Genomic DNA, 23,578 nt, shown 5'->3' on the forward strand with positions numbered 1-23,578 from the left:
GGTCATGCTAGCCCTTCTGGATATCATGACCACCTGTTGAAGGAGAAATTGTTATCATCACTTTACAAATGAGAAACCTGAGCTTCAGAGAGAAGCCCAAGTTCACACAGGAGACAAGGGAAGAGTGGGGTTTCAAACCCAGGTAGTTTTATTCTGATTCTGCTGCTCTGCAAAGAAAATTAAGGAGAGGGTGAGTCAAACCATTTTGAGGAAACGAAATGACCCAGAACCCAGATTGTATGAGAGACAGATTGTTCTCATCCTTTCAACTTCACTACTACTACTCTGGTGGTCCTCTAGAAACTGTGAAGGCTCAATTCATCTTGAATCACAATGACCCATGTGTCTAGCTGGGCCTTCTTATGACATAAGTCTGTGAGCTGTGCACCCAAACCTATCATTCTCCAAGCAAAGAATGTACACTCCAGTCCTAGCAGATGCCTTCAAACTGTGTCAATGCCCTGTTCCTGACTGTGTCTTGTCCCTCTCTCTCTTTCTACCTTAAAGGAGGTATAAAAGGAAATAAAGAAGATAAATTAATTTAAAAAGCTCCTCACATTATTTGAAACATTTTTAAACTACCACATCTTTCCTAAAACTACTTATTTAAAAGGACCTGGAAATACTTCTGCCAGGTCAATATCAATGTAAATTTCTTCTACAAACGATGCCATTACAGCCATCCTCCTCTGTAGCATCTCTAAATCTAGGATTATATCAGATGCACACAGAAAGTCTGTTCAACATGTACCAACAGGGCCGGGTGTGGTGGCTCATGCCTGTACTCCCAACACTTTGGGAGGCTGTAGCAGGTGGCTTGCTTGAGCTCAGGAGTTCAAGACCAGCCTGGGCAACATGGCAAAACCCCATCTCTACAAAAACATACAAAAATTAACTGGGCATGGTGGTGCGTGCCTGTAGTCCCAGCTACTTGGGAGACTGAGGCAGGAGGATCACTTGAACCTGGCAGGCAGAGTTTGCAGTGAGCCATAATTATGCCACTCTACTATAGCCTGGGTGACAGAGTGAAACCCTATCTCAAAATAAAATATAAAATAAAATAAAAAGGAAACTACACCTATAGGCCCTGGGCTTGACTTGGGCTATGGGAGTTTGCAGGAGCAGGGGATATATCTGAAGGGAGCAAGGCAGGAACTAGCCTGAGGTGAGAGAGGCAAATGCCTCAGTTGCAAAACTTAAAGGGGTGCCAGAAATCTCAGTAGTCAAGATAAGTAATATTTTAATGTAACATTTTTAAAATTTTACAATTAATGCAAGAAATTGACATTTAACAGAATATCAATTTAAAATAAAGACAGCATCTGATTCTGCACATGTCTGATTTGGTCTGAGGTGGTCTCTAGCCCTGCAAGGGGTGGAACAGGAGGGCGAGGAGGGGATGGGGCAGAGAATGGTGAGATGGAGCATTTATACTCTAAAAAAGTTTAAACTGCTATGACTCATGTATACAGTCATTAGTAAGGATCTGAAAGCCAGTCTAAAATGTACTGCTACTAATTATATCATGTTTGTGAAGGGTTTCAGTGTTTTAAAAAACGTTCTTTTCTATTTTGTATTATTTCATTTCAAAACAAACAGAATTTGAAGGTAGAGTTGAGAGTAGCTCAGAGGGGATACATGGTAGAGAATATAAATTTTGGAGATAAACAAGATACAACTTTCAACTATTAAACATATTATTGTCCAAGTATGATTTTATTTTTTATTGAACGACAATTTATAAAATAATGAAATAGGGAATGAAACACTTGTATGTTTTGGTGACATTTAGAACAGTGCTTGGCACAGAGACAACACTCAGTATTTGTTTATGGATACTCAATATTTGTTTATGAGGTACATTATCTCACTAAATCAAGCATATCATATGTAGTTAAATAAAATCGATTTTCTTTCTTATTCACCATACTCTCTGATCACACTTCCTGACATTCTCAGACACCAAAATTTTTAATTTCCAGAAGGCAGTAAGTATTCTCCTCCATGTCCATTGAGAACAAAATGGAACCATTCATAATTGAAAATGAAGCTGCCCATATCTCAGTCTGGAGACCACTACAGTTCCCAGTTTGTCTTCCTGCTCCTACTTGCCCCAGCTCAAGTCCATTTTTCACACAGCAACCAGAGGGATCTTTTTGAACACATACAACAGATCATGCAATCTCCTTTGCAACATGCTAATGGCTTCCTTTTGCAATTAGAATGAATTCCAAAGTCCTCAGCCTGGCCTGAAAAGACCCATGTGATCAGAACCCTGTTCACTTCTTGTTTATCATGCTCTAGCCACATAGTCTTCTTTCTGCCACCTTGGTCAAGTTCATTCCAATCTTGGAAGCTTTGCACTTGCAGTTTCCTCTGCTTGGCATGCCCACCGCTTCCCAGATGCATGGCTGATTTCTTCTCATCATCTTAGTCTCTTTCTGGCCACCTTCTTTATAGTAATACCTTCCTCACCCTTCATCACATCATCTTATTTAATTTTCTTTACAGAATCATCCCTGTTGAAAACTATCACATCTGTTCACTCATTTGCTGTCTTTCTGCCCCTCGTAGGATGTCAGTTTCACAGAGGCAGGAAGGCTCATCTGGAGTCCCCTAAGCCTCCAGACCCCTCTGGGGTCCAGCACACTGCAGTGCTCATAGCTGAGTTAAATGACATTCTGGGCAATGGACAGTGAGCTGTCTTTCAGGCTTGGGTCATGGTCACAGAAAGGGTAACAGGGCCTACATGAATATCAAGTTAGACTTCAGTGATGACAGTCTAAGTCTAGAGCAGCATCTGAATATGGGAAAAGGAAGGGGTACAATATCAGAAGTCCAGGCTAAATGCCAATCTAAAGATCAGGGCAGTTTAGAGTACAAATACCAATCCCTCCTCTTGTTTCCCCATCCCCTTGACCTTATTGCTGCTTTATTTCAACTCTCTCCACTGATGTATTAAACTAGGTCTGAAGTGGGCAGCCAAGAGAATTGCATAGCAAACTATGATAAATTGACCACTTTCTTGCCATGCGTCTATGGAATTTGCTGCTTAGCAATAATCGAAGTGTTCCATTAAAATGACAAAAGACATTTCCTTCTTAGCCTAAACACATTCCAAAAGCACATCTTTGGGGGAAAAAAGGAAAATTTTTAAATAAAGAAGAAGAAAGAAAAGGAGTAAAGCATATGTGAAACATGCCCCTCAAGGAACAATTTCAAAGATTAAATTTTCCAAAATATACCTAAGAGTAAGAGAGACATAAAACCTGAAATTGAGGATTTATGGGCCATAGAATTTTAGTTCTTTCTTTTTTTTAAAAAAAGTAAACATTTAAAAATAAAAAGTATTAGTTTCCCAGAGAAAGTGAGCCGGAAAATTTCACCCAGCTCTCTTTAATACTTTCAAGAGTGCTTCTGATACTTTAAATTAATATTAATGCTAAAAGTCAGAGGCTGAGGTAGAAAGAAAAATATTTTTTTTTAGAGACAGTGTCTCACTCTGTTGCCCAGGCTGGAGTGCAGTGGCATGACCACACTCACTGTAGCCTCTTGGGTTCTGGTGAGGTGTGCCCAGCAATTTTTTACATATATGTTTTTTTGTAAAGACAGGGCTCTGCCATGTTGCCCAGGCTGGTCTTGAACTCCTGGGTTCAAGCAATCTGACCACCTCAGCCTCCTAACATGCTGGGATTATAGGCATGAGCCAGTGTACCTGGCCAAAAATCTCTTTCAATGACTCATTAGCTTTGAAATAGGCCCTGTTTTCGGAGTTATGTTTCCTTTTGCTTTAGTTATTTTTTTTCCAAAGAAAAATCCGTAACATAAAGTATGATGCCTTGGCAATTAATTCTAACAGAAGAATGAAGGTTGATACATGCAGAAGGAATGATAGAGTTAGAAAATCAGCATTTTGCAAAATGATTGAAGTAATTTACTTGGTTAATAATGGGCAATGTGATAAAGTATTACCCTACAGGTTATCTGTTAATGTCCTAGGGAAAAGTGAACTATTGAGATGCGGTGATATGGAGGTTATGACCCTAACCAAGTTAAAGAACAGCATGACTAAGGGAGTAGCAATCTGGCGTGTGTGTCTCCTGAAGAGATGCAATAGGAAGTGACCAGTAATTCCACAGAACACCCCTGCCACAATATTCCATTCAATCTGAACAAGTCTTTAGATTCAACTTCCAGTTTAGAGAAACCATAGGGGATTGAAGGGTAAATTAAAGGTCATAATAAAGAAATATTCAGACAAATGCAGAACATGAGATGATTTACAAAACAACCCAGTTTCTTAAGAATGTCAAAGCAGGCAAAAAAAAAAAAAAGGGGAAGACTGCTTCAAATTTAAATGGACTCTTAAATCTTGAAAAACAAAACTGCTATAAAAGTTTTAGTGGAAAGATGAGAAAATATGAATGTAGAAATTAGATAATCTTAGGGAATTATTGTTCATCTTAGTTGTGATGTAATATATAATTAATATTATATAGCTATTACATAATATTCTCTATTTATATTATATATAAATATATTTTATTTATAATAGTAATACCCTCATTATATATATATATATTTATAATATAATAATATAACCCTACATTATCTTTATAATATAATAACCACCTCATTTGGTTACAGAGTTTGATAGAGATAGTACTTACATTACAGACACAGAATTGTGGGTAGAAATAAATCTCCCAATACAGCTAACGCTCAGTAGAGTCAGAATGCAACCGGATAGTCTATCTCCAGAGTCTGGGTTGTTACCCACAGGCTTATCATGCAGCTGTAAATAAGCAGCTTCCCTCTGGTTAGTGACACCCTCTAGTCCCTAACAACTGCTACCAAAATGCTTTCTTTCAAGTAACCATGAGGTCCTCTGCTTGTTGCGGCTGATGGCATCCAACTCTCTCTCCCTGCCCCTGCCCCCAAATTTTTTTTTTTTTTTTTTTTTTTTTTAATTATACTTTAAGTTGTAGGGTACATGTGCATAACGTGCAGGTTTGTTACATATGTATACTTGTGCCATGTTGGTGTGCTGCACCCATCAACTCATCGTTTACATCAGGTATAACTCCCAATGCAATCCCACCCCCCTCCCCCCTCCCCATGATAGGCCCCGGTGTGTGATGTTCCCCTTCCTGAGTCCATGTGATCTCATTGTTCAGTTCCCACCTATGAGTGAGAACATGCGGTGTTTGGTTTTCTGTTCTTGTGATAGTTTGCTAAGAATGATGGTTTCCAGCTGCATCCATGTCCCTACAAAGGATGCAAACTCATCCTTTTTGATGGCTGCATAGTATTCCATGGTGTATATGTGCCACATTTTCTTAATCCAATCTGTCACTGATGGACATTTGGGTTGATTCCAAGTCTTTGCTATTGTGAAGAGTGCTGCAATAAACATACGTGTGCATGTGTCTTTATAGCAGCATAATTTATAATCCTTTGGGTATATACCCAGTAATGGGATGGCTGGGTCATATGGTACATCTAGTTCTAGATCCTTGAGGAATCGCCATACTGTTTTCCATAATGGTTGAACTAGTTTACAATCCCACCAACAGTGTAAAAGTGTTCCCATTTCTCCACATCCTCTCCAGCACCTGTTGTCTCCTGACTTTTTAATGATCGCCATTCTAACTGGTGTGAGATGGTATCTCATTGTGGTTTTGATTTGCATTTCTCTGATGGCCAGTGATGATGAGCATTTTTTCATGTGTCTGTTGGCTGTATGAATGTCTTCTTTTGAGAAATGTCTGTTCATATCCTTTGCCCACTTTTTGATGGGGTTGTTTGTTTTTTTCTTGTAAATTTGTTTGAGTTCCTTGTAGGTTCTGGATATTAGCCCTTTGTCAGATGAGTAGATTGCAAAAATTTTCTCCCATTCTGTAGGTTGCCTGTTCACTCTGGTGGTAGTTTCTTTTGCTGTGCAGAAGCTCTTTAATTTAATGAGATCCCATTTGTCAATTTTGGCTTTTGCTGCCGTTGCTTTTGGTGTTTTAGACATGAAGTCTTTGCCCATGCCTATGTCCTGAATGGTACTACCTAGGTTTTCCTCTAGGATTTTTATGGTATTAGGTCTAACATTTAAGTCTCTAATCCATCTTGAATTAATTTTTGTATAAGGAGTAAGGAAAGGATCCAGTTTCAGCTTTCTACTTATGGCTAGCCAATTTTCCCAGCACCATTTATTAAATAGGGAATCCTTTCCCCATTTCTTGTTTCTCTCAGTTTTGTCAAAGATCAGATGGCTGTAGATGTGTGGTATTATTTCTGAGGACTCTGTTCTGTTCCATTGGTCTATATCTCTGTTTTGGTACCAGTACCATGCTGTTTTGGTTACTGTAGCCTTGTAGTATAGTTTGAAGTCAGGTAGCGTGATGCCTCCAGCTTTGTTCTTTTGACTTAGGATTGTCTTGGAGATGCGGGCTCTTTTTTGGTTCCATATGAACTTTAAAGCAGTTTTTTCCAATTCTGTGAAGAAACTCATTGGTAGCTTGATGGGGATGGCATTGAATCTATAAATTACCTTGGGCAATATGGCCATTTTCACGATATTGATTCTTCCTATCCATGAGCATGGTATGTTCTTCCATTTGTTTGTGTCCTCTTTGATTTCACTGAGCAGTGGTTTGTAGTTCTCCTTGAAGAGGTCCTTTACATCCCTTGTAAGTTGGATTCCTAGGTATTTGATTCTCTTTGAAGCAATTGTGAATGGAAGTTCATTCCTGATTTGGCTCTCTGTTTGTCTGTTACTGGTGTATAAGAATGCTTGTGATTTTTGCACATTAATTTTGTATCCTGAGACTTTGCTGAAGTTGCTTATCAGCTTAAGGAGATTTTGGGCTGAGACGATGGGGTTTTCTAAATATACAATCATGTCATCTGCAAACAGGGACAGTTTGACTTCTTCTTTTCCTAACTGAATACCCTTGATTTCTTTCTCTTGCCTAATTGCCCTAGCCAGAACTTCCAATACTATGTTGAATAGGAGTGGTGAGAGAGGGCATCCCTGTCTTGTGCCAGTTTTCAAAGGGAATTTTTCCAGTTTTTGCCCATTCAGTATGATATTGGCTGTGGGTTTGTCATAAATAGCTGTTATTATTTTGAGGTACGTTCCATCAATACCGAATTTATTGAGCGTTTTTAGCATGAAGGGCTGTTGAATTTTGTCAAAAGCCTTTTCTGCATCAATTGAGATAATCATGTGGTTCTTGTCTTTGGTTCTGTTTATATGCTGGATTATGTTTATTGATTTGTGAATGTTGAACCAGCCTTGCATCCCAGGGATGAAGCCCACTTGATCATGGTGGATAAGCTTTTTGATGTGTTGCTGAATCCGGTTTGCCAGTATTTTATTGAGGATTTTTGCATCGATGTTCATCAGGGATATTGGTCTAAAATTCTCCTTTTTAGTTGTGTCTCTGCCAGGCTTTGGTATCAGGATGATGTTGGCCTCATAAAATGAGTTAGGGAGGATTCCCTCTTTTTCTATTGATTGGAATAGTTTCAGAAGGAATGGTACCAACTCCTCCTTGTACCTCTGGTAGAATTCAGCTGTGAATCCATCTGGTCCTGGACTTTTTTTGGTTGGTAGGCTATTAATTATTGCCTCAATTTCAGAGCCTGCTATTGGTCTATTCAGGGATTCAACTTCTTCCTGGTTTAGTCTTGGAAGAGTGTAAGTGTCCAGGAAATTATCCATTTCTTCTAGATTTTCCAGTTTATTTGCGTAGAGGTGTTTATAGTATTCTCTGATGGTAGTTTGTATTTCTGTGGGGTCGGTGGTGATATCCCCTTTATCATTTTTAATTGCGTCGATTTGATTCCTCTCTCTTTTCTTCTTTATTAGTCTTGCTAGTGGTCTGTCAATTTTGTTGATCTTTTCAAAAAACCAACTCCTGGATTCATTGATTTTTTGGAGAGTTTTTTGTGTCTCTATCTCCTTCAGTTCTGCTCTGATCTTAGTTATTTCTAGCCTTCTGCTAGCTTTCGAATGTGTTTGCTCTTGCTTCTCTAGTTCTTTTAATTGTGATGTTAGAGTGTCAATTTTAGATCTTTCCTGCTTTCTCTTGTGGGCATTTAGTGCTATAAATTTCCCTCTACACACTGCTTTAAATGTGTCCCAGAGATTCTGGTATGTTGTATCTTTGTTCTCATTGGTTTCAAAGAACATCTTTATTTCTGCCTTCATTTTGTTATGTACCCAGTAGTCATTCAGGAGCAGGTTGTTCAGTTTCCATGTAGTTGAGCGGTTTTGATTGAGTTTCTTAGTCCTGAGTTCTAGTTTGATTGCACTGTGGTCTGAGAGACAGTTTGTTATAATTTCTGTTCTTGTACATTTGCTGAGGAGTGCTTTACTTCCAATTACGTGGTCGATTTTGGAGTAAGTACGATGTGGTGCTGAGAAGAATGTATATTCTGTTGATTTGGGGTGGAGAGTTCTATAGATGTCTATTAGGTCTGCTTGCTGCAGAGATGAGTTCAATTCCTGGATATCCTTGTTAACTTTCTGTCTCGTTGATCTGTCTAATGTTGACAGTGGAGTGTTGAAGTCTCCCATTATTATTGTATGGGAGTCTAAGTCTCTTTGTAAGTCTCTAAGGACTTGCTTTATGAATCTGGGTGCTCCTGTATTGGGTGCATATATATTTAGGATAGTTAGCTCTTCCTGTTGAATTGATCCCTTTACCATTATGTAATGGCCTTCTTTGTCTCTTTTGATCTTTGATGGTTTAAAGTCTGTTTTATCAGAGACTAGTATTGCAACCCCCGCTTTTTTTTGTTCTCCATTTGCTTGGTAAATCTTCCTCCATCCCTTTATTTTGAGCCTATGTATGTCTCTGCGTGTGAGATGGGTCTCCTGAATACAGCAGACTGATGGGTCTTGACTCTTTATCCAGTTTGCCAGTCTGTGTCTTTTAATTGGAGCATTTAGTCCATTTACATTTAAGGTTAAGATTGTTATGTGTGAACTTGATCCTGCCATTATGATATTAACTGGTGATTTTGCTCGTTAGTTGATGCAGTTTCTTCCTAGCCTCGATGGTCTTTACATTTTGGCATGTTTTTGCAATGGCTGGTACCAGTTGTTCCTTTCCATGTTTAGTGCTTCCTTCAGGGTCTCTTGTAAGGCAGGCCTAGTGGTGACAAAATCTCTAAGCATTTGCTTATCTGTAAAGGATTTTATTTCTCCTTCACTTATGAAACTTAGTTTGGCTGGATATGAAATTCTGGGTTGAAAATTCTTTTCTTTAAGAATGTTGAATATTGGCCCCCACTCTCTTCTGGCTTGGAGAGTTTCTGCTGAGAGATCTGCTGTTAGTCTTATGGGCTTCCCTTTGTGGGTAACCCGACCTTTCTCTCTGGCTGCCCTTAAGATTTTTTCCTTCATTTCAACTTTGGTGAATCTGGCAATTATGTGTCTTGGAGTTGCTCTTCTCGAGGAGTATCTTTGTGGCGTTCTCTGTATTTCCTGGATTTGAATGTTGGCCTGCCCTACTAGGTTGGGGAAGTTCTCCTGGATGATATCCTGAAGAGTGTTTTCCAACTTGGTTCCATTTTCCCCCTCACTTTCAGGCACCCCAATCAGACGTAGATTTGGTCTTTTTACATAATCCCATACTTCTTGCAGGCTTTGTTCATTTCTTTTTCTTCTTTTTTCTTTTGGTTTCTCTTCTCGCTTCATTTCATTCATTTGATCCTCAATCGCAGATACTCTTTCTTCCAGTTGATCGAGTCGGTTACTGAAGCTTGTGCATTTGTCACGTATTTCTCGTGTCATGGTTTTCATCTCTTTCATTTCGTTTATGACCTTCTCTGCATTAATTACTCTAGCCATCAATTCTTCCACTTTTTTTTCAAGATTTTTAGTTTCTTTGCGCTGGGTACGTAATTCCTCCTTTAGCTCTGAGAAATTTGATGGACTGAAGCCTTCTTCTCTCATCTCGTCAAAGTCATTCTCCGTCCAGCTTTGATCCGTTGCTGGCGATGAGCTGCGCTCCTTTGCCGGGGGAGATGCGCTCTTATTTTTGGAATTTCCAGCTTTTCTGCCCTGCTTTTTCCCCATCTTTGTGGTTTTATCTGCCTCTGGTCTTTGATGATGGTGATGTACTGATGGGGTTTTGGTGTAGGTATCCGTCCTGTTTGATAGTTTTCCTTCTAACAGTCAGGACCCTCAGCTGTAGGTCTGTTGGAGATTACTTGAGGTCCACTCCAGACCCTGTTTGCCTGGGTATCAGCAGCAGAGGCTGCAGAAGATAGAATATTTCTGAACAGCGAGTGTACCTGTCTGATTCTTGCTTTGGAAGCTTCCTCTCAGGGGTGTACTACACCCTGTGAGGTGTGGGGTGTCAGACTGCCCCTAGTGGGGGATGTCTCCCAGTTAGGCTACTCAGGGGTCAGGGACCCACTTGAGCAGGAAGTCTGTCCCTTCTCAGATCTCAACCTCCGTGTTGGGAGATCCACTGCTCTCTTCAAAGCTGTCAGACAGAGTCGTTTGCGTCTGCAGAGGTTTCGGCTATGTTTGTTATTGCCCTGTCCCCAGAGGTGGAGTCTACAGAGACAGGCAGGTTTCCTTGAGCTGCTGTGAGCTCCACCCACTTCGAGCTTCTCAGCAGCTTTGTTTGCCTACTTAAGCCTCAGCAATGGCGGGCGCCCCTCCCCCAGCCTCGCTGCTGCCTTGCCGGTAGATCACAGACTGCTGTGCTAGCAATGAGGGAGGCTCCGTGGGTGTGGGACCCTCCCGGCCAGGTGTGGGATATGATCTCCTGGTGTGCCTGTTGGCTTAAAGCGCAGTATTGGGGTGGGAGTTACCCGATTTTCCAGGTGTTGTGTGTCTCAGTTCCCCTGGCTAGGAAAAGGGATTCCCTTCCCCCTTGCGCTTCCCAGGTGAGGCAATGCCTCGCCCTGCTTCAGCTCTCGCTGGTCGGGCTGCAGCAGCTGACCAGCACCGATCGTCCGGCACTCCCCAGTGAGATGAACCCAGTACCTCAGTTGAAAATGCAGAAATCACCAGTCTTCTGTGTCGCTCGCGCTGGGAGTTGGAGACTGGAGCTGTTCCTATTCGGCCATCTTGCTCCGCCCCCCCCCCGCCCCCAAATTAGCACCACGAGTAAGGAAGGTGTCTAAATTTATTATGCTTCCCAGAGTATGGAAAAGAAAAATAAACAAAAAAACCCAAAAAACAAAAAACCATTCACTCAATGTTCTTAATTGGGTCAGACATCTTTGCAGTAGACTGCTTCTGTTCAAAGTCCTCTTCTGATCCATCAGCTATTTGTGGGTGCCTATTACCATCAACACACAAGCCTCAGCATATTGTCCTCAGGCTTGGCGACATTGGGCTGAAACCTGCAGAGATTAAGGGACTAAAACTTAGTTTTATTCACAAGTATTTATTGAGAGCCTATGCACCAGTCCTGTTCTAAATCCTGTCGATAGAGCAGTGAACAAGAACAAGAACAACAACAAAAAACCCGCTTCTTAGGAATTTACATCCTAGTGCAGGAGTTGGTCAGATTTTTCTGTAAAGGCCCAGATAGTAAACATCTTAGGCTTGGTGGGCCAAATAGTCTCTGGTATAACAATTTAGCTGTGCCATTTAGTGAAATAGCAGCCACAGACAACATATAAATATATGAGTGCAGCTGTGTCCAATAAAACTTTATCTACAAAATAAGATGGCTGGTCAAATTTGACCTGTGGGCCATAGGCTGCTGAGCCCCCTCCTAGTGGCTTATCAAACACTTTTCCTAAACCTTGTAAGAAAATTAATTACAAGATATTTTGCTTAAATGACCCACTAAAAAATTTGTTTCATCATTTCCATTAAACCAAAATTAAAAGTGTATTCAACTGTTTCTCATCAAGACAAAGAGATACAGCAGCTCAACTTTGAGAGCTGCCCTTTGAGTGTAGATATAAGAAGAAATCTGCTTATGCCTAAAGATTCGTGCTCATTGAGCAAACTGTTTCTGAACTGCCTAATACACACACACACACACACACACACACACACACAAGTATATATATATTTAAAGATAGGGTCTTGCTCTGTCAACCATACTGGAGTGCAGTGGTGTGATCATAGCTCACTGCAACTTTGAACTTCCTAGGCTCAAGGGATCCTCCAGCCTTAGCCCCCTGAGTAACTAGGCTACAGGCATGCATTACTATGCCTGTCTTTTTTTTTTTTAGAGATAGGATCTTGCTATGTTGCCCAGGTTGCTGTCAAACTCCTGGGCTCAAATCATTTTTCCATCTGTCTGTCCCCTACAGTGCTGGGATTTTAGGTGTGGGCCTCCATACCTGGCTTGCCTTATATTTCTAATGAGTGCTATTGAGGTACAAACAGCACATGTGATCATTTGTGATGTCTGAAAGGATGATTAAATGGGATTAAACATGCAGGAAATATATTAGGGGAAATGCCCATGAGGAAAAATTGGGAGGAAGCCAGAGGAGGTTTGGAGAGGCTTCAGACTGGGATGCCGGTCTAACTGCAGGAAAGAGGAGAGGGAAGGAAGAAGAGTTGGGTGGAAGTCTTATCCCTCAAGACAGCCATGCAACAGCTCCAGCAGGCTGATGAAGAGCCCCTAGCCAAAGTCATGTGTCAGTGGACTTGTACAGCTCCCAGGAGCAGGCCTACATATCCCTGCCACAATGAGTGGAAGTGACTGCTGGAAACTGTGGTCTCTGCACCAACACAGCAATGGATTTCAGGGCACAGCCATTGGTGAGCAGTGGTCAATTATACTTCCCACAGTAGGAGACTGGAAAGGTACATCTTTAAGGCTGTGAGGAAGGGCTCCACAGATCATTAATTTGACTGAAAGTCAAGAAAGAAATGACTTAGAAGTGTTTTACCACATTAACTCAAACTCATGAAGGTAAAGACTGCTTTACTTGTTGCATTCTAATAGGACCCATTAAAACATCTTACATAAGGAAGCACCCAAAGGCAGGAGTGATTGCTCATGTCTGTAATCCAAGCACTTTGGGAGGCCAAGGCAGGTGAATTGCTTGAACCTACGAGGTCGAGACAAGCCTGGGCAACATAGCAAGACCTGGTCTCTACAAAAAATAAAGAAGTTAGCTGAGCATGGTGGCACACACCTGTAGTCCCAGCTGCTCGTGAGGCTGGAGTGGGAGGATCACCTGAAACCCGAAGGTTGAGGCTGCAGTGAGCCCTGATCAGTCACTGCACTCCAGCCTGGGTGACAGAGTGAGACCCTATCTCAAAAAATGATAATAAATGATAATAAGGAAATAAACATAGCATGGTACATCATCTACCTTATAGAATTCATTATTATTATTAAATAGCTAATATATGTAAAATTATTTAGAACTGAGCCAAGCATGGATTATTAGAGGTAAAATTTAAGGCGATTTGTTTGTCTGTTAATTTCCCCCAAAACCAAATTTGCCTGAGAAAGAAGTGAGAAATAGAATGACACTACAGGAAGTGACATGAATAATTCCTCAAACAAACCCCTTCATATTGTACTCTTGGAAAGAGGAACTTGAAAGCAGAGAGATATTGGTACAAACTGATAACAGAGTGAGAAAAACACTGCAAGCCAGACTAAGGGGGAAGGAAAAGGCATGGTAGTGGTTTCTAATCATTGCCACAATGGCCAGCAGTGTTATTCAGGTGTGGTCATTACTGGTATCTTTCCTGATCATGATACTTTTTTGAGCACAGGAGGATCTTAAAATGCTATGGAGTGAACCTGTGGCTTTCCAAGTTTTGTTAAGTTGTAAATCTAAAAGGTCAGCAGAAGACTAGAAAGCAATAAGTTAATTATTTTATAACATAATCGTGTGAAAGCTAGGGCCCTAAAATGTATTGGAAAGACATTGTCATGAGTTCCTGAAATAAACTGAGGACCTGAAGTCAGTTTTAGGAAAAGCAACCCTTACCAGTGTGAAGCCATGTTAGATGAATATAGGAGGAAAACCATGAGAGCATACCTGGATAGCACAGAAGGATCTAGTGGTTTATAAATGCTTACTATAAATGAATAGAGTGTATGGAGGTTAAGAAATAATTCAGATTACTTTTGTAAACTTGGCTCTGAATCAGGATTTGAGTTCACTTGAGTGGTTATGTCTAAGCAGAACATGTCCTGTTGCAATAGTTCAAATAAGTAGCACAAGGGTACACATTTACATATAACAAGTTTGAAGCATCACAACTACAAATAGCATAGGCAATTGGAAGACATGAAAATGAAAGGGAAAAAAACACATAGGCTTCCCTTCTTAAGGCAGGGCATAATTTGAGCCATTGTTGTCCTTTTCTACTTTCCTCTTATTGCTACTCGTGATGGATTTGTGATTTTGGAAATGTTTTCTGGGTTTCCGCTATCTTAAAATTGTTCTCGCTGTATCTAATAAACTTTCCTTGGTCTTTAATAGTAAGTTTTAGCTGCTTCATACAGGGAGTAGTGATTCTTTTTCATTGAATTTTCTGTACCATTTTCAATAAAGTACACATCTTCTGGCCTTAAGGATGTAGAACAATTTATCTCTTAATACTTTACACAGCATGCATCTTAACAGTTTGGAGATTAACATACTAACAATGGGACATTTTTTTCCCCACAATTCCAACTCCTAGGTAGAAAGAGATCAAAAAACAACCCAAGGCACAATGTTTTAGGGGATAAAAAAATTAAACAAGACCCTTCCATGTGTTCTATAAAAGTTATTGTAATAGAAACTTATACAAATTTCAAATATGCAATTAAGTAGGATATATTGTGCATTTGTTTTTGAACATGAGAGTATTTTGTAGGAGAGGGTGAGCATTCTGTTCTAATAAAATAAAATAAATAATACAATCACATTATTTATACCACAAGAAACCAGGGTGCATATATTACCAAACTTACTGTGACAATGAATGATTAGACAAAGTCTGGTAATTTTCAGGGACAATATGTAGTTCCACCCATCTCCCATGTTCATCTGATGCTGATGGGCAGCAAAAAGTATTTTCCAAAGCTCATGTGAATCATTGCTTCAATGTAGTCAATACTTAAGTTCTTATTCAATTAGTTAATTATTAGTGTTACTAATCAAGGGGGATAGAAAAGAAATGAGTACCCTGGAGTTTGAATCCCAGATTTTATACACTAGCTGCATGAATATGAGAAATCACTCAAGCTAGTGACTTCTAGCTAAAAGATCTATCTGCTCTAAGTGATTTTCATAAAAACCATTTGTGCAGGGGAAGTTGCGTTATATAAAATGTTTTATCTGTATCAATTACCATTGCTATTTTTCTTTAAATACCAACCTATCTGTGATGCCAATAACACAAATGAAATAAAATAGAAATCATGTTGCACCTTATTTTTGAATGTATATATTTCAGCTTTCATGTCAGAAATCAACTACGTTGGGATAGAATCATCCCTTGGGTTTCAGAATGGTAACTGGAATAATGATTTTCATGGCTAAAAGGGAGCAAAGAGACAATTAAAAATGACAGTCATCAAAATGATAGTCATCAAAAATGATATTTGCTATTTGCCAGTAAACTATGATGGCGTGTTTATGACAGTGGTGATGAAAGGGCATCCCTAGTTTTTACTCAGTGCTCAAATAAGTTACGTCATTGGCCTTAATAGGTAGATATATGTATATACACACATATTCCTGATAGCTTCATTTGGAATTTTCCTTTCTATCTGCTGAATGCAAAATCCATCTGCAAGTGCCCTTATGGCTACAGCATTACCAGAGACAAAACAAAATAGGTCAAAAATACAAAACAAAGACACCAATCTGACCCAAATAGTTACTTTGTTTGACACATATCATATCACAGTTGGTAGCTGCAGTACTTATTTGAACTTAAACATTGATGAGGTCCTTTGCTGGCCCTGTTTTTGCAAACATATGCAAAGCTAAATATACCAACCCTCATTAGATCAAAAGAAACACGCATAGCATGTCAGGCAGTCATTGTTGTTATTACCAATAAACAAAATGTATGTTTCCCTAATCACAGTGCTGAAATGTGCTCTGTGTTTATGGAGCAAGCTAAAGAAAAAAAATCTTCCTGGTTGAGTCTGTGGACTCTGGCCCTGGGGGTGTACCTGGGTCTCAACATCTGTCAGCTTTCTGGTCTGCTCTGCAGTCTGAGACAGCAGACTGGTTCCTATCTCCAGCATGGTAGCCGTGTGGTTCTGAACTGCATTCTGCTGTATCTGGGCCATCTCCGACTTCATATTTTCCACAATGTAATTCTCAAGCTGCAAGAGATAAAGGACAAAACATCACATTATAAGCAAAGCCTCCCAGTTGGGGCCTGTAATATTTACAATGACAAAACAAGACACAGCTGGCAAATCAGCCATCTGGCAGGGATCCTCTGCATCTCTGGGAGTTGGAGAAATGGGAGCAGAGCACACAGGAATCCAGTTGTCAATAAATTCCTAATATACTGATAATATATTTATAATAATCCCAATCGTAATGACAATTTGCACTTGGATCACACTTTCTCATTGTTGACATTCTCCATTTAGCGTTTATAGCAAAGATGTATCACAGTCAGCTTTATTGTTCTGTTTCTTTTATAGATGAAAAAATAGAATCAGAGAGGGCCAGTGATAAACCCAAGGTTGTTCAGCAAGAATGCAGCCAAATTCCCATACTAATTTAAATCGAATTATTGGTGCTCTAGTTTTTCCATTACACCATACTGACCACTTATCTCAGAAAAATTCAGCCTCCTGCTTCCATTTTTGTAATGATAAATGAAAGATCACACTGCTTTGGGGGAATGGGATGAGGAGTGGGAGGAAGGATGATGTCCAAAACAAAAACCTTTAAAGGAACATTAAAATATAGGCAATGATGTATGAAATGAGCTTCAAAGCCTGAGAGGTGGCTATAATCATTCTCTGTGCTCCTTCGCAAGCTCAAAAATAGGACTGAAAGTACAACCCATATAGCAGCATTTCCCCTTCTTGCTTTGGGTAATATTTAGTCCTTTATGGTGCCATCTTAGAGAAGAGTATAGTGCTAAAATAAATGGTGCCATAGGAACCATGGAGAATTATGAGGTGACTTACTGCAAGGGAGGCTATGAGGTACCTGGGAGAATAAAGCTGAACATATCCATTATTTGAAAAATACAAAAGAAACCTGTACCTCCCTGTCAGTGCACTTAATTCCTCCACCACTGTGTGATCACTACATTTTATTACTCAATTATACATATAGGGAAATTGCATCCTAGAGAAGTCAGGTCCAAGGCCACACACCACAAAAACAGTCAGACTTGGACTTGAGCACTGAAGTCCTTAACTCTCATACCAACACTTTCAACCACTTGATAGCTCTGCCAAGTCGTGCTTCACAAGCCGGGTTCCAAATCATTAACAGCTACGTGATTTTTACTGATTTAGTGAACCATAATACATCCACTATTTCATAATCCATTGTAAAATTATTATCATGTAATAAATATAGTCTAAATGTAAATTCCCCTTTGTAAAGCTTTGGCAGCTCACTTGCTAACATCATCCCTTGCTTATTTCTATTTATCAAACACGAATCTGTCCCATGCTAACGAAAATGAGTTTTCAATCAAACTCATATTATTATTAATACATCCTAAATTCATTCTTGGTCAATATAACATAATTCCCCTTCATTCTTTTTCCCCCAAATTAGACATAGGAGGAAAAAAAATCCAACCTATAAAAGTTTATTATAAAACAAATACAAAATATATTAGAATAAATCTCTGAAAATTATCAAAATGTGAGGCCTACAGGCCAAATCTTGACTTTACTCCAATTGAACCAACATATTTAAACAACAAGAGGCAAGTAGAGAAAAAGAGGGTATGACAGCATAATAAAAATCTGTCATTTTGGATTCCACATCCTATGTTCCCTTTTTCCTAATAGCATTCCTTAACTTTCTTTTGGGAAATTATCTTTTTGCCCTTCAGAACAAATGCTTCTGGTAGAGTTGTCCCACCCCAGCATCACGAATGAGTACAGGTTCTAACCTGGCAAGTCAGAATGTTCTGCTCTTACTTCATAAGTGTGAATTGCTCAAGAATGGGAAGACATCACAAGAAAGGCCATTAGCCTCAGTTCTGAAATTTCATCAAACTCGTTTACAAAATAACTTTGTTTTCCTCTGTGGTTAATAAGCTGGTGACATATGCCCAATACAGTTGATGCCCGATTTTGCCACCACAAAACCAGAGTCACCCAAGAATGAAGCTGACTCAGAAAGACAGATGTTAGATAGGGAGATAGATAGATAGATAGATAGATAGATAGATAGATAGATAGATAGATAGATAGATAGATAGATAGACAGACAGATCAATCGATCTATGTACATACATAGATACCTGGATGCATACATAGATAGACACAGAGTCAGGTGATACCTTTTGAGCACCTGGACCTAGCTCTATTTTTAGCTAGTTCCACCCTTGGACATTCAGTCGTAAGTTGCATGATCTAACAGTCTCCCATTGAGCAGCCAACCTTTTTTCCCCTTCAATCACATTGATTTAGATTTTTAACACTTACAACCAAGATTTTAGATCTTTACCTTTGATCAATGTTTAGCAGAAGAAATTTCAGGCAGGAAAACATTAACAGTATGTTCCTCACTTTTCCAAGGAATTTGAGGTTATACATAAGTGTATGTATCTTAAAAAATTATAGATATGTCTCCATTATAAAGATAATAGCTATCACTCATAGCTGACAGTTATCAATTGCCTACTATGCAACAGGCACTGAGCTACATGTTTTCCTTTTATAATCACACTTAAACCTCACAATTATGTATGTTATAGTTGCTGTATAGATAGACTATTGAGGCACAGAAACCCCCAAACAACTTGCTCAAGAACAAGCAAGAACTCAACTCGCAGCTCCAAAAGCCATGTTGTTAACCTCTAACCTATTTAGCCTATAGCACTGCTTCATTATGCTATGCATTTTATTATGTAGCTCTTAAAGCTTGAGTGTTCATCAAAACTATGTGGGGAGAATTTTAAAATGCAGATGGAGGTACAAAACACCAGAAATCTTTAAGGTCATGTACTGGGAAACTGTACATTTTATAAAGCTTCCCAATGTAATTCTTATTCAGGTAAAGAATCAGTGCATCTCAAAGTGTGGTCCATAGAATAACTGCCTGTATGAGACCTGCTTGTGAATAGCCATGAAATGAGGAGTTTGCACTAGGATGCAAATTGTCTATGTCACTAAGCACACTGTTTAGTTCGTTCACTTGATGTGTATATATACAAACACACATGCAAGACTTTCTCAATGAAGAAAGTGATGCTCTAGTTTGTATTCTGGTGCAAACTTCTTAACATATTTCCTAAATGACAGCAATGTCCTTGAGTAACACTGATTTAAACCATCAAATTTACTTTGAAATATCAGATTCCCTGCTTATCGAGAAATCTGACTTTCTATGCAAATTTTCCTCCTGAGAGAGTTCACTGATCAGTGAACTCCAATACAAGATCTGCTTGATAATTGTGCATCATTTTCTTATGCCGTTGGTTAGCAGGAATCTGTTCCCAGAGTTTGACTTGCTCCAGGTGTAATAATAATCATGTAGCCTAGTCTTCACAGGGAGGACACCCTCAGCATAGGTGGCTACATCAAGGTTCAGTCTTTTTGTATCAGCTGTTGACCATTCTGTATTATTGTGCTTTCTGTAACTATAAAGGTTGACACCAGCAAAGCAAAGTAACTATTTCATGCTAGCATTCATCGCAACCATAAAGTACCTCTCAGTTCTGCTGACCCTGTTGTAGAAATAAAGTAAGTCTCCAACCTATACTAAAATGCTCATTTAGGCTGCCATGATGAGTAGCATGAATATAGCTCTAGTTAATTATTTTTTAATCAAATGGGGCTGCCTTCTCCAGGAGTAACTGCCTTTTAATGCAAAATCTAATGGCACACTTAAGTAGCAAGAACCAGATGTAGTTGATTTAAAGACTGAAGCAGGAGGCAGAAGTCAAATACACAATGTGTGATTAATAAGGAGGACTGCTTTCATCTTATCTCTAAACATTCCTCTGTAGATCTATAACTGTGAAATCCATCTTGATGTGCCATAGCAGCCAGGTTCAGAAAAGATTTGTAACAAATTTGATTGTCTTCATATATTCGCTACTGGTTTTAAAATATGTTTACAGAAAATGACAGCTACTTTAAGGTTCAATATTTTATAAACATCTAAGATGTGAATTTTAAGCTTAGAAGTTGCTGATCACAAGAGCTAATGAGTTATAATGTAGGAGTCTCTAAATCTGAATCATAAAATTATTTGAGTATACTGCCATGCCAGAGTTTTATAAATTATTGGCCAAAATGCTAGGAAGAGGATTGTAGAATTCGATTTGAAATGAAATGACAATAAATGATGACTTTCAAGGAAAAAAAATGTTGCATTTGTAAAGTGATTTAATATTTGCATAGCCTTTGTACACATTGTCTGACTTGATCCTTATACCAAACTTACAAGGAGAGAATTGATTCCATTTTATAGTTTAAAAATTTGAGGCCTTCAGTGACTTTGTAGAAATCAAAGAAAAGTCAGACATCAAAGAAAAATCTCAACTCTATCTTCTGATGTTCTACTAGCCTCAGAGTTGTGGGAAGTGTTCTGTTATTGGACTAGCTGCCTGGATGATTGGTTGATAATTTCAATTTTAGTCAGCTATTGCATGTTCATCATTATAATATAACATAATATATTATAATATTTATAATATTTATTCCTTTGAGGAAAAAATGCATCATTAGAGGGTAATTACTTTCACTTGGCTTCACCATAGTGGCGACCAAGTTAATTTGAGGTGGGATGAGAACCCCTAGGGCCAGGTATGTGGAAAGCTTACTTTGCCAGTACTTTTAATAGAAGGGAATCATTAAAAACCCTCTCATTAGTTCTTACCTTTTTTTCTTAGTAACGTAAGTTTATTTTGTTCTGCTCATTCTATTTCTTGCCAACCATTGTAAAATATAATACCGGGAATAACAATAATACACAAAGCCTCTACAAAGGCTAGATATGTACCAGCTTTTACAAATACACAGTTCATTGAATCTTTAGAACAATCCAGGTACTGTAAGTATTATTTTCCTCATTTCACTGATGTCTAAACAGAGGCTCACGGAAGTTAAGTAAATCGTCTAAGATCACACAGTGGGTTGTTGGCAGAGCTGGTATGTTGCTTTGAGGCTAGATTTCCCAGTAGCTCCATTCTGAAGGAATGTCACTCATCAAACGCAAGCATATTATTACCAATGTTAAAAATAAATTCTGATAATACACTATATTCCTGCACAATATATGTAAAAATGAAAGCTACAGAAATGATGAGGTGAAACTTGTTCAAAGATTGATCAGTTTTTAATGTATACATTTGCATATTGATTGATGACTGTACTATCTTAGGAGGAAATATTACCCATGGTGAGAAAGCAAATATCCAGTCAGCTGTATGAAAAGTCTTAGTGTTAAGTAGGCAAAGAAAACATATTTTTAAGAAGGTAATATAATCAGCCATTTGTAGTTCTCTCATAAATCGCATACCCCTGTCTTTTGCCCAATGAGCAGGGGAGAATTGATGCTATCATTCTCCGTCATGAGAGAGAATTTTGGGAGAGCTTTTACTAGACTCTCAAAACCCTTGGGGGCTTCAGGTTCATGAGAACCAAAATCTGTGTGAGATTATGACATGTCTTGTATGTGAAATGCATTCTGTATCATTTCACTTCAAGTGACCACTTCAAGGGGTCTCTTAAACCAGAGCATATCTTAAAGCACAAAGAATATAATTTCTCCATGTAATTCTTAAGAAAATAACATTTTAAACCCTATAAAAATTGACAAAGGCATTGCTTGCTTAAAATATGGTGCAGATTAAATGGACCCTCATTGGATGTTGGTGCATATGGTATCACTCAGTTATGGCAAAACAACCATGAAATAAAGCAAAAGGGTAAATATGGGAAAGCAATAAAAAGGTAAAACAATGCAAAAAATGCCTTAAATGTTGATGGTTTTATCTAATCTCATTGTTCCATAAATCAATGGCAATATTGAAAATGCAACTATATCTAGGTTTATGGCCTTATTTAAAAAAAGACAGCTGACGCCAAGTATATTATTTTCAGGGATTTCTATTCTAAATCTCCCAATACACTATTTCTTTTATGAAATGGAGAAATATAATTGTCTTTTTAGACAATAGATCTATTTAGCTAACATTTAAAATGGTTTCTGTACTGATACACATGCCATGGATCCCATTTCTCATTTTGATATCTGAAAGGATATTTACTATTTATGGAAGAAAGAAAACCATTAGTACAAGAGAGCTGAAAGAGGCATTAAATATTATGAGCTCCAAGGATCTCGTTTTATAGATGTGGTGACTGAGGTTCAGAGAGGTTATAGAAAGCAAGGTGAAACAGCTAATTAATGTCAGATGTCAGGTCGTGGCCCCTCTGTGTGTGGGAAACCCAGGCTCACATCACTAGGCTGCGCCAACAGCAATGACTGTCGGTATCTTAGACCCACTCAATAGTTCTTTTCCAATTCCCTGGTTCCTGCTACTTGCTTTGCCTTTGTTGACTCCTGATTTGGATCTCCCCTTTCGCCATCTCATGCTCCATCCACTTTAGGGGTCTTGACTTCCTTTGCTGGACTCTGTTCTTGCTTCCTACCATTGATACCCATCAGCTGTCCCCTGGTCACTGAGCTTCAGCAACCACTTGATTGTTTTCCTTCAGAGGCATCACCTCACAAGTGGCAAAAAACAGAACTAAATTCTAAAATTAGTTCAGGCTTATCACCCCCTGTGTCAGTTCAGTTTAGTCTTAGCATATATGTGGTAAGTGTGTGCTATGTACAAAGCCTGGTGCCAAATCCTACAAGTACAAAGAGTTGAGTCTAGTAGGAAATAGAAACATGTGAATGAGTCATTTCAACAGAGTTGGTGAATGGAGTCTGCCTCTGACTATGTTTCTTTCTGTAAATATTCTTTCTGCTTGATAGGGAGATGCCCTCAAATACTGATATTAATAATGTCCGTGGATGTTTGTTACTCGGCCTCCAAGGGAATAGTAGCAACATCCCATTGAGGCATATGTAGAAGCTATCAAGGGCAACCCAGAAAATCCCACAGGAACAAATTCTCCTGCCATTGCTTTTTTTGGTAATGATTCTTGTGGGACCACATATTTGTGGCTGCTGAAAGTTGCCAAAGTCATTTACATTGCTCCCAGAGTTGGGCCAGGACCCAGGAAAGTCATTCTCTCTTTGTATAAGCAAATGTCTCCTGTGCCAAAACACATTTTACTAACCTGGCACCTCTCTTCTACACCTACCTTCTCACGCTAGTAAAATGTCAGAGTCATGGAACCTCAAGCATATCAGTATGTCTGCTTAATTTTTCCCTTTACCTTTTTTTAAAAGGCACATGGCATATAAAAAGCACATTCAGCCTTGAGTCAGGATATCTGGATTGTAATCC

The 23,578-nt window shown here is 39.0% G+C and overlaps 1 protein-coding gene across 9 annotated transcripts in view; it reads right to left on the bottom strand.

The window, feature by feature from the left end:
- ANGPT1 (angiopoietin 1) overlaps window positions 1–23,578 on the bottom strand; it is a 274,342-nt gene that overhangs the window by 105,766 nt on the left and 144,998 nt on the right. For all 9 annotated transcript variants that reach the window (XR_012416596.1, XR_012416595.1, XR_012416597.1 and 6 more), the window contains exon 2: window positions 16,125–16,280. Coding sequence is in view for 6 of the 9 variants with exons in the window: in XM_073999303.1 (XP_073855404.1) it covers window positions 16,125–16,280 (156 nt within the window). In the remaining 3 variants the exon portion in view is untranslated. The remainder of the gene's footprint in view (window positions 1–16,124; window positions 16,281–23,578) is intronic.

This window comes from Macaca fascicularis, chromosome 8 (genome assembly GCF_037993035.2).
Source record: "Macaca fascicularis isolate 582-1 chromosome 8, T2T-MFA8v1.1".
NCBI classification, from domain to species: Eukaryota; Metazoa; Chordata; class Mammalia; order Primates; family Cercopithecidae; genus Macaca; species Macaca fascicularis.